Below are 12567 nucleotides of genomic sequence, written 5' to 3'. Positions count from 1 at the left end.
TATTCATCTCTCTTTAGTATCATTAATTTATTTTGCCAGAAAATCATTAACTTCTTTTTATTTATTTATTATTCTTATTTAAAAAAAAAAAAATTAAAAAATCATTAACTCCTGACTAATTCAGGCGGTTTAGGTAAAGAATGTTATCGTAATCTTTCAAAAGAGAAACCTGCTTAAAAAGTTTGAATGATCTTATTTTTCTGGTGCGGTTTAAAATAAGGATAAGCACAAGATATGTACATATTTTATTGCAACTTAATTATGAAATAACCTTTACATACATTATATTACAATTTTCCTATGTACAGACACATAATGTTGGATTTATTGGCATCAACAAACCGTAACATTTATACAGTAAATACAGTGCTTGAATACAAGCAACTTTAAACACCTGCTCAAGCAATTAACAATTTCATAGCATGTACCAAAAAAATAATGATTAACCTTTAGAAAACATGGAAGTAATTAGATTTTTCATACTTTTTGTTATTTTAAACCAATGAGAGACTGTTTTCATGGTTGCATAACAATTTGTGGGTTTCTTGAATAAATGTTACAAATACGTTGCTGTGTTGACTTTAACAATAATAAATGAGATAGTTTTTATTTTCAACCATTTTTTGTAGTGTCACTGAAATCTACACAGTTTGAAACAAAATACACATTTATTGTAGCATGACATGAAAGAACAGTCACTGGAAATATTTCCTGTGTCAACCTTGTTCACTTGCTATGTAAGGAAGATAACTGTAGGGTTCATAATACTGAGCTACTTAGACCAAAAAAGGAAAGAACATTAAACCCCCCACCCACTCTCCAAGATGCAATCAAAAATAACTCCTGAGCAATAAGCATTCTTTACATGTCCCATATAAAAAAGAGAGAGATAAAAAAACAAACAAATAAAAGAAAACAATTATAACATTTTTAGGGATAGCACTATCACCCTGATATTTCAATATTGCACTTTCAGGATCAGGTTTTTTTTGTTTGCGGTCTGTTGGAAATGATGGCAAGAGTTTGGTTTGATGAGAAATGCTGTTCCGTGTGTGTCCCTGTGTTGATCAGTGGAAGGTGTTGGGGTTTGGACGGATCATCATGACGACTTTCTTTAGGGAATAGGCTCCTCCCCTGAACTCTGCCCAGTAGACTCCATCTTGGTAGCGGCTGCGGTAGTGTCCTCCTCTGTACCAAACTCCATTCAGATTTGAATGTGCGCAAGAGTTGTACCACCACCCTCCCTTCTGGTAGTGAGCACAATTTCCTGAAAAAAAATAAGAGAAACAAAACAATTTTGTTTCAACTAAGTCAAATTTTTAATGCAACCATTTCAAAAGCTGATTTTTTTGTTTTTTACCTGTGTATGCATCATGATCTCTGTCCAGTGTTGTGAACTGTTTGCCGTTGTGCCAGGTAAGAGAGTCCCCAGCATTGCCGTGGTACCGGCCCACTCTGAGTTTGTAATAATCTGCTTCAGGCTCCACTCGGAAACTGGCGTACTCTGCAAACACCTTCCTCCCGGACCAGTCCTCCAGTGTGACGAGCAGCTTGTAGGTTCCCTGGTTTGTCAGCCAGTAGATGTTTTCCAGACCGAGCCAGTATTCACCGTCAATATTGCCAAATCCTTGCTGTGGAGCAAGAAAACATAATTAGAGAAACCAAGAATCATTTTCATTGAGCCTTGCAATGCATGTTTAGATGTCTACAGGGATGCTCCCGGTCCATCGCTCATGCTCTGGGGGTAGTCTTGACTCTCGGCTCTATTGTTTATCGACATGAAACATTATTATAAATGGACCCTTCAGGTCAAGTTTATGTAGAGTACAGCTATCCAAGTTTCCACAGTTATTTTGTTATTGGAAAGCAGGAGGATTCACTAAGGAGAAACTCAGCAATCTGAAAGCTTTCTAACTACTTTCATCAGGATGCCCTTGTACAGTAAAGTGGATTTGCAGTGCCTTCAATTGGGGAGGCAATCGTCTTGATGACCATTTTTTTTTTTTTATTGAAAGGTATTTTCATTTGTTCTGAATATAAATATGTTGGTGCGTTGATGAAAAATTTAATAAAGGCTATTGTAAATGGTTGATTTTGAGGTAAAATAGTTCCTAAAGGCAAGTAAAACCAAAACCAAAGAAATTGGATTATCTTCCTGGCCATTATCTTCCTCTTTAAGTCAATGAGACATATTTTTATTTTTAGATTAAAATATGTTTTTTTTTTTTCTTTTATCTTATTTCAAATGAGAAAATCTGAAGAATTAATCCTCACACTGCAAAAAATTTAAATCTAAATAAGTAATTTTTTTCTCAAAATAAGTGCATTTTTTCTTGAAGTGAGGAGATAAGTGAGACACTTTGCCAATGGAACAAGACAATTTACATTTAAAATGAGAAAAAACAACTGCATTTTCATACTTCAAACCCATATGATCTAATAATCTCATTTTAAGAGTAAAGATACTAATTCCATTGGCAAATCATCCTATTTACCAAATTAAGATTAAATACACTTTATTTAAGAAATATTTTACCTATTTTGAGACCATTTTTTTCAGTTCACAGAGCACCTTGGCTTCCTTCAACATTAGACGCTTAAAGGCTTAACAATCATCTGTTCATTAGTTGAACTTGTAAACATCTGGTTGATGTCAAAACACCTTTCAAAAGTCTCCAGCTTGTCTGCATACTACAAGCGCTTTGATTTGGTGTGAAGTTGCCGCACCTTGTACGTCTCCCAATTACGGAAAAAGTTGACAGAGCCGTCCAGCCTTCTCTGGATAACCGTCCAGCCGCCTGGGTCCTGTCTCTGATCACACCACACCTGCATGAGACGGTTGGCATTTTCTGGCTTCACTAGGTACATGCCGCTGGAAGTGTGGCCATCTTCAAGTGCCTGCAGACAGTCCCTGAAAGGACCTTATCGGGCAGATTTCAAGCAAAATATCAGCACCATGTAAAACTCCATCATTTGAAAAGCATGTTAGAGGATTAGCAAAGAAAGGAAGTGAAAGTGACACAAAGAATATTGCTCTCTTGCTTAGGGAATCCCATTTTTCAACAAAGGTTCTTGTTATAACAGGGAAATTGACTTTGGCTGCTTCTTTTGTAAGGGAAATGCCTGCTGGGCTGCACAGCCAAGAGAAACACTGGCAAAAGGGCAAAGGGAGTCCCGATTACTGAATGAATTATAAAAATGATAGCAGCATTTTTCCATCATGAAATGTACAGTGATTAATAGTCAAACATTTTTCATTTACGTAATTTCACTTGCTGATTTCTATTTAGATCATTTACAGGTGTCCTTTTTATGGTTTAACATCATGCTCTTTGCAGAGAAACATACTGCAATGGAAGACAATAGTTTATGGGAACTATATCATTTTTAGCTACTATAATTAAGGCTTATTACTTTAGCAAAATTACCGAAATCTGCTTGTGTGAGTGCCAGTATAATTCTATTCATATGTAGAAAACCCCAAATGGGAACTAGCTCCCTGGCAACGATGTGTTTTGAAAGTGTTTATGTTTTCCAGATATCTCACTGGTGTTGGATGCCAACTGGCAGTGTTTACAGTGTGTTTAAATACAGTTAGAGGAATTAGAAATGGCTTAAGTAAGGTCAAACAAAGAGGAAAAGCCTTGAGGGGGATATACCAATTGTCTGCAGTGAATGAAACAAAACACTGAGTTTAAAAGTTTGGGAAAACCCTCTTATGGCACCTATGATTGCTGCAAAGATTGTTTTAGGTTTAGAAAAATGACTCAGGATGATAATTTTCTTTTTTGGCCTTTGCTCACCCATCTATTCACAGGAATGTCTGTCTTGAGCAGACACAAGTCAGAGAGTTGCCCTGTCCTGGCCTGCTCTGTTCTGCCTGATAAAGCCTCTGCTTTCGGTGGAACATATGACTGATTCCTGCCTGGTGCAAGTGGAACAAATTACATCACTTACTCTGTGTATCTCTGTACCTACCCCACCCCCTCTGCATTGCTGTATTTTTGCTTTGTTCCCCTTTCATCCATCTTTTCCGTTCTGCATTGTGTTTTCCTGCTTGGCATACAGCTCTCTGTTTGTGTTATGGGTTTGCGTAGGGTTTTCGGGTGTTAGCATGATGGATCTGGGCAAGAAATGACTCGTCTAGTTTCAAACGGTCGATTCAAAGGTTGCCATTCTCATGGTAAGCATTAGTGTGAAATGTCAACAAAAAAACACCCAGTAGTTATCAAGGAAATTGTGTGTGCACTTTTTCCTCTTGGTTTTCCTACAAAGCGTAGTTTTCAAATGAAAGGGGAGAGTAATAGACCATGAAAAACACCTTTCACATCGGTTTTAAAATCTACCAACATGTGTTTTTAAAAACTCATTTGACCTGGGGCCAGCGATTCATGTTGGTACACATCTGTGCCTTGCTAGTTTATTTTGTTTGTTTGCAGGTTTAGCCATGGCATTTAAGAGATATGCATCTAAAAAATACAACGGACAGTTTGTCTATTCTTGCAACCGGGCCTTTTGAGTTTGGGAATTTCTGGGGCACTTTTAAATTGCTCTTACTGAAAAAAGGGGTCAAGCGGCTGGTATTGTCTCATGAATAGCAATTTAGAAGCTCAGACACACAAGCTCTTGTTTTTAACTCGTGTTCAAAATAGAAACTGTAAAAAAGCGGCTGATAGAAATGTTCAATTTGGGCTTCATTCTACTCACCAGATGGTTTGTTTGTGGTAGATGGGCTGTGAGTACCAACGGGCATCGTAGGAAGGGGTGGGAGAGACTTTTGGTCACTCTGGATCTCATTGCTGATTGGGTTGTTTATTCTTGGGAGGAGAGGTGGCTGGTAAGGCCTGTTGAGAGGTGGAGATGGTGGTGGAGGAGGCTGAGGTCGTGGTTGGGAGACAGGAACGTAACGGGGAGGGGGTCGGCTCTGGCACTGCTCCTCCAGCATGGCAATTAAAGCTGACTGGTTTGTGGCAAGGGAAGACAAATGCTGGTATTTGTGTTCAAGATCTTTGTAGCGGCTGGTGAGTTGCTGCATCTCAGAAGTTTGGTTAAGGATCCTGTTCTCCATTTGGGCTAATTCTAGAGCATTGTCTCTCTTCCTGATGATCTCATGGAGGAGCTGCATGTACAGCTGAGTTACCCTGGAGTTCATATTTCTACTCTCCTTTCGTAGGAGCTTGACCTCATTGACGATACCCCCATCCACCTCAACTAATTGCTGTAAAGTTTCGATCTGCCTCTTTTGTTTCTGGAGCTCCACATTCAGCAGTTCTAACTCTTGCTTGTGAACTCGATTCTCCATCATAGCCTCGGGTTCCTTGGAGTTCACACAGATGGCTCCAGTCACCTTTTGCTGAGGCACAATAAAAGTATAGGAACACTTGTCCTGTGGCTGTTCAGCTGGAGCACGTTTGCTTCTACCAGCATAGAAAAACTCTCTTTCCAAATCATCCTCGCTGCTCCCAAATTCCTGGGTCTTATGCTTGCCTTGGCTACTGTCAGACAGACTTGCTTGTGTCTGCTGGACTCTACAACTTAGTCCAAAAACCAGAAGTACCCCCAGCAGGACCATTGAAGGGGGCTCCATGTGTTTATGTCCGAATCACCAAAACCTGAAGATAATTGGTAGGAAAAGACCATTAACACAAATGTTAGTTTAAGACTGTAATACCACTATTAGTCCCACATGCTCTTATATTGAAAAGGTCTTGAATATTTTATACTAATTTACGATACCCTTTTAAAACCATGCCAGGTCCGAGCACGTTAACTGGCATAACTGTGAAGTGTAAATGGAATGCAACTGAACTGGACCGAGGCAGACACAACCGAATCACGCTAAATCTAGTACTAGTTCAACAGTGGCTCGGTTCTCTGATATTTGGTTCTATTTACCGTCAGCTGACTCAATTCGCTGGTTTTCTTGCGTGTCCGGCTTTGCAATTCACAGATCTCTTCACCTGTTCACAACAAAAACTACTTCTCAGCCTATTACCAATAAACCTGAGACCTGGGATGATGCCAATAACAAGGCCCTCTTTGAAATTTGGGAGGAGGATGCTATCCAGGCACATAAGTTCCTGAATGTTATGGGGGCCGCCATTTTTGTTTGCATAATTCCCACCTTGAGAGCTATAGTATCGTGGACCACCGATGGTGAAGATCAGTGCAAGCATGATATGTAAATGGTCATAAGAACCAAGCTCGGTCCAAACTCGGTTTCAGAGGGGTAGTGTAAATGTGGCATAAGCATAGACCACCTATAAACTTTTTTAAAGTGCCAACATTTTCCCTCATACTATTTTTGTTGTTTAAAAATATTTTTGTGTGATAATAAAAGAAACGCCAGCATGGAAAAGTAGATTGAATTTTCTGCAGCTTTATGGAGCGCAAACTAACAATGCTGGTTATACCACAAATGTGTAGGTCACTGCTAATCAGTCATTTCAAAAAATGTCTACTATAATTTTAGCATACTGCCAAAAATACTAATCTGTCATCTGGAGATAACTGTGGTCATTAAAACACAAAGAAATTACCTGACCGCAAATAACTTTGACTACAGTTTCAAAATTGAAATTATCAAGCTCTAAGCAATGTGTGTTAAGAAGTGGACTGCAGGCTAGTTACTGGAGCAGATAGCTCAACTAATTAACAAGCTAATATGAGCTTTTTATATTTGTTTTATAATTATTTTTTATAATTGAACAAGACCACATTCAAACACATCTAAAACTAAAAGCAAATAAGAATAAACCATATTACCTGTAATATTATTATAATAGAAAATATGCACCAGGAGGAATAATTATTGCCTTTTTGTTTTAGGTAAAAATAAGAAGTCAATTGTCTATTGTATATTTTTGTTTTGATGCTGTTAGATACTAAATTTTAGGTATTTTTTTCATGCTGAAAGAATATCATAGCAGCTCATAACTGTTTGAAATTAGTGAGAGTATTCATTGGTTTTCTTATTGAAAACACGTGTTTTTATGTCAAGATATGCCGATTTCTTTATTTTATTTTGACGAACATCCAAACACAGAAGCACTTTATACGAACATTTAAACTTCAGCAGGTTTCAGCACTCTGAAGATTTGGAAAACCAGAAACCACATAATCAGAGAGGAAATTACTCACATGTCCCATTGAGCTCAACAGTGGCTGCTTTGACTATCCATGTCATAACAGTCTTTTGGGACATACATGTTGGACAAGGCAGAAATGTTATTGTGCCTGCACTATTCTCATGTACAAGACCAAAAATGGAGTTTATTAAAAATATTTATCTTTGAGCCCGACATGTTTCGATAGGATCTCTGCTATCAAAAGCAACACCTGCTGTTTGAAAGAATAATATTTTTTCTACCAAACCATTTGTTGATCTCTTTTAATCAGATACATTGTTGTTAGGACAGTGCTTTGCTTAGAGCTGGCTCTGATTACCCCTGGAAACTGCTACAGGATGACCTTTCCACACAAATATTCATGTTTGTTCACAAGCCTGAAGATCTTTGCTTATGGAAAAGCTGAGACACCGTCGGATGATGCATTTCAACAGACGGTTTTAAATATCGATTGTGTTTCCTCAGTCAGGTCATCTGCCTCTTCCAAAAGAAAATACATTACGTGCTTGCATGGAAAAAAGATTCCAGTTATGTAAACATCGGGGAGAAAGGATTGTTTTATAACATGATTCCCACTGGACTTAATTTAATTACATTTTAGGGCTTGCCCTTTTGATGTCAGTCTTTTTAGAAGCAGGTTTTCCTTCTTACCGCCCCTACTGACACAACCCACAACTTTTAGAAAGATTATAGTCCAAACTACTTGAGTGTTTGGACTCAAACAGATGAGGGATGATTCTTATTGAAATGAGTAATTGGAGGATTTAATGATGACCAGGTCTTGACAGACATGAAAAAGGCCACAGACAAATGTAATTGCTGTGTAAGCAGAAGGAGTCATTGAAGCAACCTGAATGAAAGCTGCTGCATGTTGGAATATGCCACTTCTGAGTTCTGTACAACTCCAGAGTCACAAAGAGGCAATCTAATCATAGGGAAATAAGAAAAATGGCAGTGTGGTGACTGCAGGCGGATTTTCACGCCATTCAAATTGGTCTTCACTTTTAGAATATAACATTGCCCACAAAAAGTCAGAGATGTTTAGTTTTTGTTATCTAATATGCAGGCTTAAATCCAGGCTGAAATACATGGAGAAATGCTGCAAAAACGCGACCCTAGTGCAGAAAACGATTTATGTTCAATTCATTTGATTAGTGCAGAAAACTTAATCTAATTTGCAATATTTATCTAATCTTGCAATAAATTGATCCAGTTATTAAAAGCAGTAATAATATCCATTGAGTCAGACTCAAAAGATTATGTAAACTGATGTGTTTTAGAAAAAAATTCTAGACTTGGATATGTTTTGCTTAAGAAGATAGATGGTGTTAAGAGTAGAAACTTGTGAGTATCTCGTTTAATGAATTCATACCTGATTGGCAAGTTTGGTCAAAAGATTTGTATTAAACTTTGCTTCCTGTAAAAATCACTTTAATAGCAATGATAGTATTTCATAATTGACTTAAACATAGACTGAAACCTATTAATATTATGGTAACACCAAAGTGATATTATTAATTAAGCTTTTTTTAAACGACAAGCAGTTCAGCTTGATACATTCTCCGCAAGAAGTGGAAGGTTTTTTTCTAGCCCTCACAGCTGCAAGATTAAACTGGAGTGATTTTGTTCTTGCACAAAGCAGACGGCCCTTTACACCAAGCTTGGTTCTTCCTTTAAGCTGGTTTTCCTTGGATAGAAAAACCTTTAACCAATCTGACCGTATGATCTGATTGTCTCTGTAAAGTGCCTTAAATTGACATGTCCTGTGAACTGGCGCTATATAAATAAACTGAATTGAATTCATCTTTCCGAGAGGCTGCTCGCATAAAGGAGAGCATCAGTGGGACTAATTATTTCTTGCCATTTGTCACTAGGCTATTAAAATGTCATGTAGCTGTAATTCAAATTTTAAACTAAGCAATATTTTGGCATCACAGTGTTTAAAGCCTGAGTAATTGTTGAACTGCTGGCAAAGCCTGCACTCAGTGACATAATCTCTGCAAAGGCAATGCAATTGTAGCCACAGTTATAGTTGTAGTTATCCCTGAAATAGTTGCGTCGCTAACCAAATCAGTAATAGTAGCTTACAAATAATCCCGCACCAGGATAATAGAGCAGCACAGCTCTTGTTCCTTGTAATGTGTTGATGAGTGTGTTTGGCCAGTGCCTCTTGTGGTTTCTCCCCTGGAACATGAGTCTGTCTCTGAGTAAAGCCGTGTAATTTTCTTCTGCTGAGGAGGAGTCCCGTTTTAGACATTGTTAACGTGGAATCTCTTGCTATGGGTTTGACTACACTTCAAAGTTAGATGGGGGGGAACATGTTTGCAGCTTGTGATGAAATATGTGTTTGTAAGTATATGTGGCATGTTCATGTCTGCAAGCGTGTTTTCGAAAAACAACACTTGCTGGGCTTTGTCTCCTGGGGACGGAGAGAGTCCCATCTGTCCTGGCGGAGGCAGCCTGTTATTAACCTGTCTACCGCCTGCCGAAGGGAACAGCAGAAAGCCTTTACCTCCTTGTTTGCTGTTAACAACCTACGGCCTTTGATTGTCCCGGGATTGGTTTGCCTAAACAAGCTGCTATTGACCAGCCAGTAATTGCAGTGATTAGCTGGTGCTGAAGCATCACGCACCTCAGCTCTAGACACAGCTTCAGGACAAGTGTACAGCGAATAACTTATATCTGGAATGCAACTAGCAACCCAAACGTTGTTCGTTAAAGTCTGCTCCCAATCAAGATGTTTTGGTTAAACTGTCTTCAGGTGAAAAGTCTGTGTTTACACCACTCCTCGCGTTTCATTTTAGATGCGGCTGGCACAGGGGGTGGGTCGTCGCCTCTCTGATCAGCCGCCTGCTCAAGCCTTTTTGGTCATGCTCAGCACATATTAATTAGAAGGTGGGCAGCTCCGCTCGGCCTGGCTCATATCTCTCACCCCAGCCCCTCTCATTTAAGCCTGAACATGGCATTCCTCACATTCTTCATCACCTCATTAGAGTGAGCTGCCATGCTCATACGGAGAGTTAGTGGCAGTGGTAGACGGACCCTCTACAACCTCTCCAATCCGTGCCATACCTATAAGACATTTCAACTGACCTAGTTCAGTCCCAGTGTCCTACTTTCTGTATGAATGCTTCATAATCACATCATCATCAACACGATATGACTCATTCGTCAGAAGCTGAAAAGACAAGGACACTGCACTTATTGGGCACTACAAGTGAGTGCCAGCTCTGGAGAGAGGGGTCTCCTGCATGATACCCAATAATCGTTTATTCAGAGTTAAACTTGAGTAGGGTTTAAGCAATCTGTGCTATTATTTTACCTGGACAGTAACTCTTCATAATGAAATCAAACCACCTGCTCCATTTGTTACACATAGACACTTCAGCCCCCTCTCTCTCATTCTGCCTGAATGCAATCTTCTGTGCCTTAGGTCTAATCAGAGAGTTGGAAGCCCAGGGTCTTTGGGAACAGTTTCGATAAGTTCCACCATTGTACCTCAAAGCGCCTTTATCCAAACACTTCTCTGGCAACAGAAACAAAGAGGTGATTCAGCTGCCTACTTCTCTATCCTTCTGCCTGCAGGGGAACATCCTGAAGCGGTGAATGCTTGCCATTGGAACCTTATCTTTTTTTCAACTTATTGGAATAAATCATCTATTGTTTTTTATGTTTTTCTTTCCTGTAAACTAGACATTATAAATCTCTTTGTTGATTTTTTTTTTTTACAAGCATATTTGCAAAACTACATCATTCCAGAGAGGATATCTCACCAACCCATGCTTTCAGTTAGACAGTCAAGTTTTAACCAACATTATTCAAGTTATTCTGGGTTTACCGGAATAAGCTCATAACAGTGAGTAAGATAACAAACGCTGCATTACTGCCGGTGAGTTGAGTCCATTTCAATGTGTGAATTTCAGCCAAGGTGTGACTTCATGTAGTTTTAGAAGATGGGAATCATGAGACCACTTTTTTCTATTATTCTAACGCATCAGCTGCAAGAAGATCATCTTTTTTTTCCTATGAGATCACCTGTTACAAGTGTGGTCAATTTTCTGTTGCCACATTTGAAATAAATCCAACTAATAAGAAACAAATAAAGAATATAAATGCTTACAAGACAGCTGCACGGTGTTGAGGAAGCTCTTAGCTGCTTTGTCTTTCTGCGAGAGTTCTGAGAAGATTCACTTGGTAGAAATTCATCCCAGTTCAGAAAGTTTCGCTCATGGGCCGTCTCTTTTTTTTTTTTTTTCTTCTCTGTCCCGGTCCAGCTGCTCAGCTATTATCACCTTAGTCCATTCCAACTTTCTTCTTAAAATACTTGCATTTGCCCAGCAGTAGCCCAATCTCCAAGAAACTGTTTGGCAAACATTGAATAAACTGTTCAAAAATCCCAGTGAAAAGTTTGTTGTCTGAGAAAAAAAAAGACAATGAGTACCTTTAGTTTGATGCTGGTGGTTATTTTCCTGCCAAACAGTGAGAGTCCAGAGCAGGATGTGTTCTGCTTGTGGCCGGTTAGGAGAAGACTGTCACTTTTCCGTGGACTGAATCCATCACTTCTGCCTCATAGCTTCAAGAGGCCGTCTCTCTCCGCTGCACCTCTCTCACTCCTTCCCTCCTTGGTTCTTTTAAATGATGAAAAATACTCAAGCAGTGCTTCACCCGGGCAAAGCCTGGAACCCCCCCCTCCAAAATGAACACATTCTTGTTTAAAGCAGCAGCCAGTTTTCTCCACCCCTCCTCCCCATGGTACAAAGGAGATCCACAAGCAAGCACAACACAAGTTATTCAGACACACACTCTACTCAAATTTCCAGCCCCCTGCCCCCTTGCCACTGGTCGATCATCACTACTATTTCTGTCGAGGTTGCTGTGGTTAAAGGCACATGTGTCATTGCAATGACCAGACCCTCACTGGGTGCATTGCCCACTTGTCCGGAGAGGACTCATTGGCTGGAAGCAGAGCCAGGTGTTAAGATCTGGTCTGGTTCTGTGACTGCTGACCTGGGTTTTATAGCCTGGAGGTGAGATGTTTGAAACAGGCTACTTGTCTTCACGTTGAAGTGAAACTTCCAAGGGAATGATTACATCATTACTCTGAAAGCAGGACTGCACACTTGTGTCCATGTGTTTTGGTGGATATGAGGATATGAAACACGTCAGTGGAGTGTTGTCAGTTATGCCAGCAATCTCCAAATTTCTCACGCTATGCTTTGGCTTTTGGTTTTCTTGTCTGTTTGTCCTATTTAGTCTGTTTTTAATAAGATTTCTTTCCCCTTTTTTTTCCTGCCTTAACAGCTATGTTGGTGCACATCCTGCTTCTCTCAGGATCATCTATCATTTTGCTGTTTTCCTCTTGTTGTATTGTTGTCTTAAGCACGTTTTTTCATGTGTGTGTAGGAGTCATAAATACTTCAGAAGCAAAATTACAGAGGAA

The 12567-nt window shown here is 39.4% G+C and overlaps 1 protein-coding gene across 3 annotated transcripts; it reads right to left on the bottom strand.

Annotated features, from left to right (window-relative positions):
* Positions 1-231: 231 nt before the first annotated feature.
* LOC107099578 (angiopoietin-related protein 2-like) lies at positions 232-11797 on the bottom strand. 3 transcript variants are annotated; one of them, XM_015397763.1, is made up of 6 exons: positions 11569-11796; positions 11248-11487; positions 4708-5612; positions 2728-2921; positions 1361-1631; positions 232-1267 (listed from the first exon to the last, which is right to left on the bottom strand). In XM_015397763.1, exons 3-6 carry the CDS (start codon positions 5585-5587, stop codon positions 1068-1070), a joined length of 1545 nt encoding a protein of 514 aa, XP_015253249.1. In that variant the 5' UTR covers positions 5588-5612; positions 11248-11487; positions 11569-11796; the 3' UTR covers positions 232-1067. The 3 variants fall into 3 exon arrangements, with proteins under 3 accessions (XP_015253249.1, XP_015253250.1, XP_015253248.1); XM_015397764.1 differs by lacking the exon at positions 11248-11487 and having other exon boundaries at positions 11569-11797; XM_015397762.1 differs by having other exon boundaries at positions 11248-11796.
* Positions 11798-12567: the final 770 nt, after the last annotated feature.

Source organism: Cyprinodon variegatus, unplaced genomic scaffold (genome assembly GCF_000732505.1).
Source record: "Cyprinodon variegatus isolate N-32 unplaced genomic scaffold, C_variegatus-1.0 Scaffold885, whole genome shotgun sequence".
Classification (NCBI taxonomy): Eukaryota; Metazoa; Chordata; class Actinopteri; order Cyprinodontiformes; family Cyprinodontidae; genus Cyprinodon; species Cyprinodon variegatus.
This window is presented reverse-complemented; position numbering and strand designations above follow the sequence as displayed.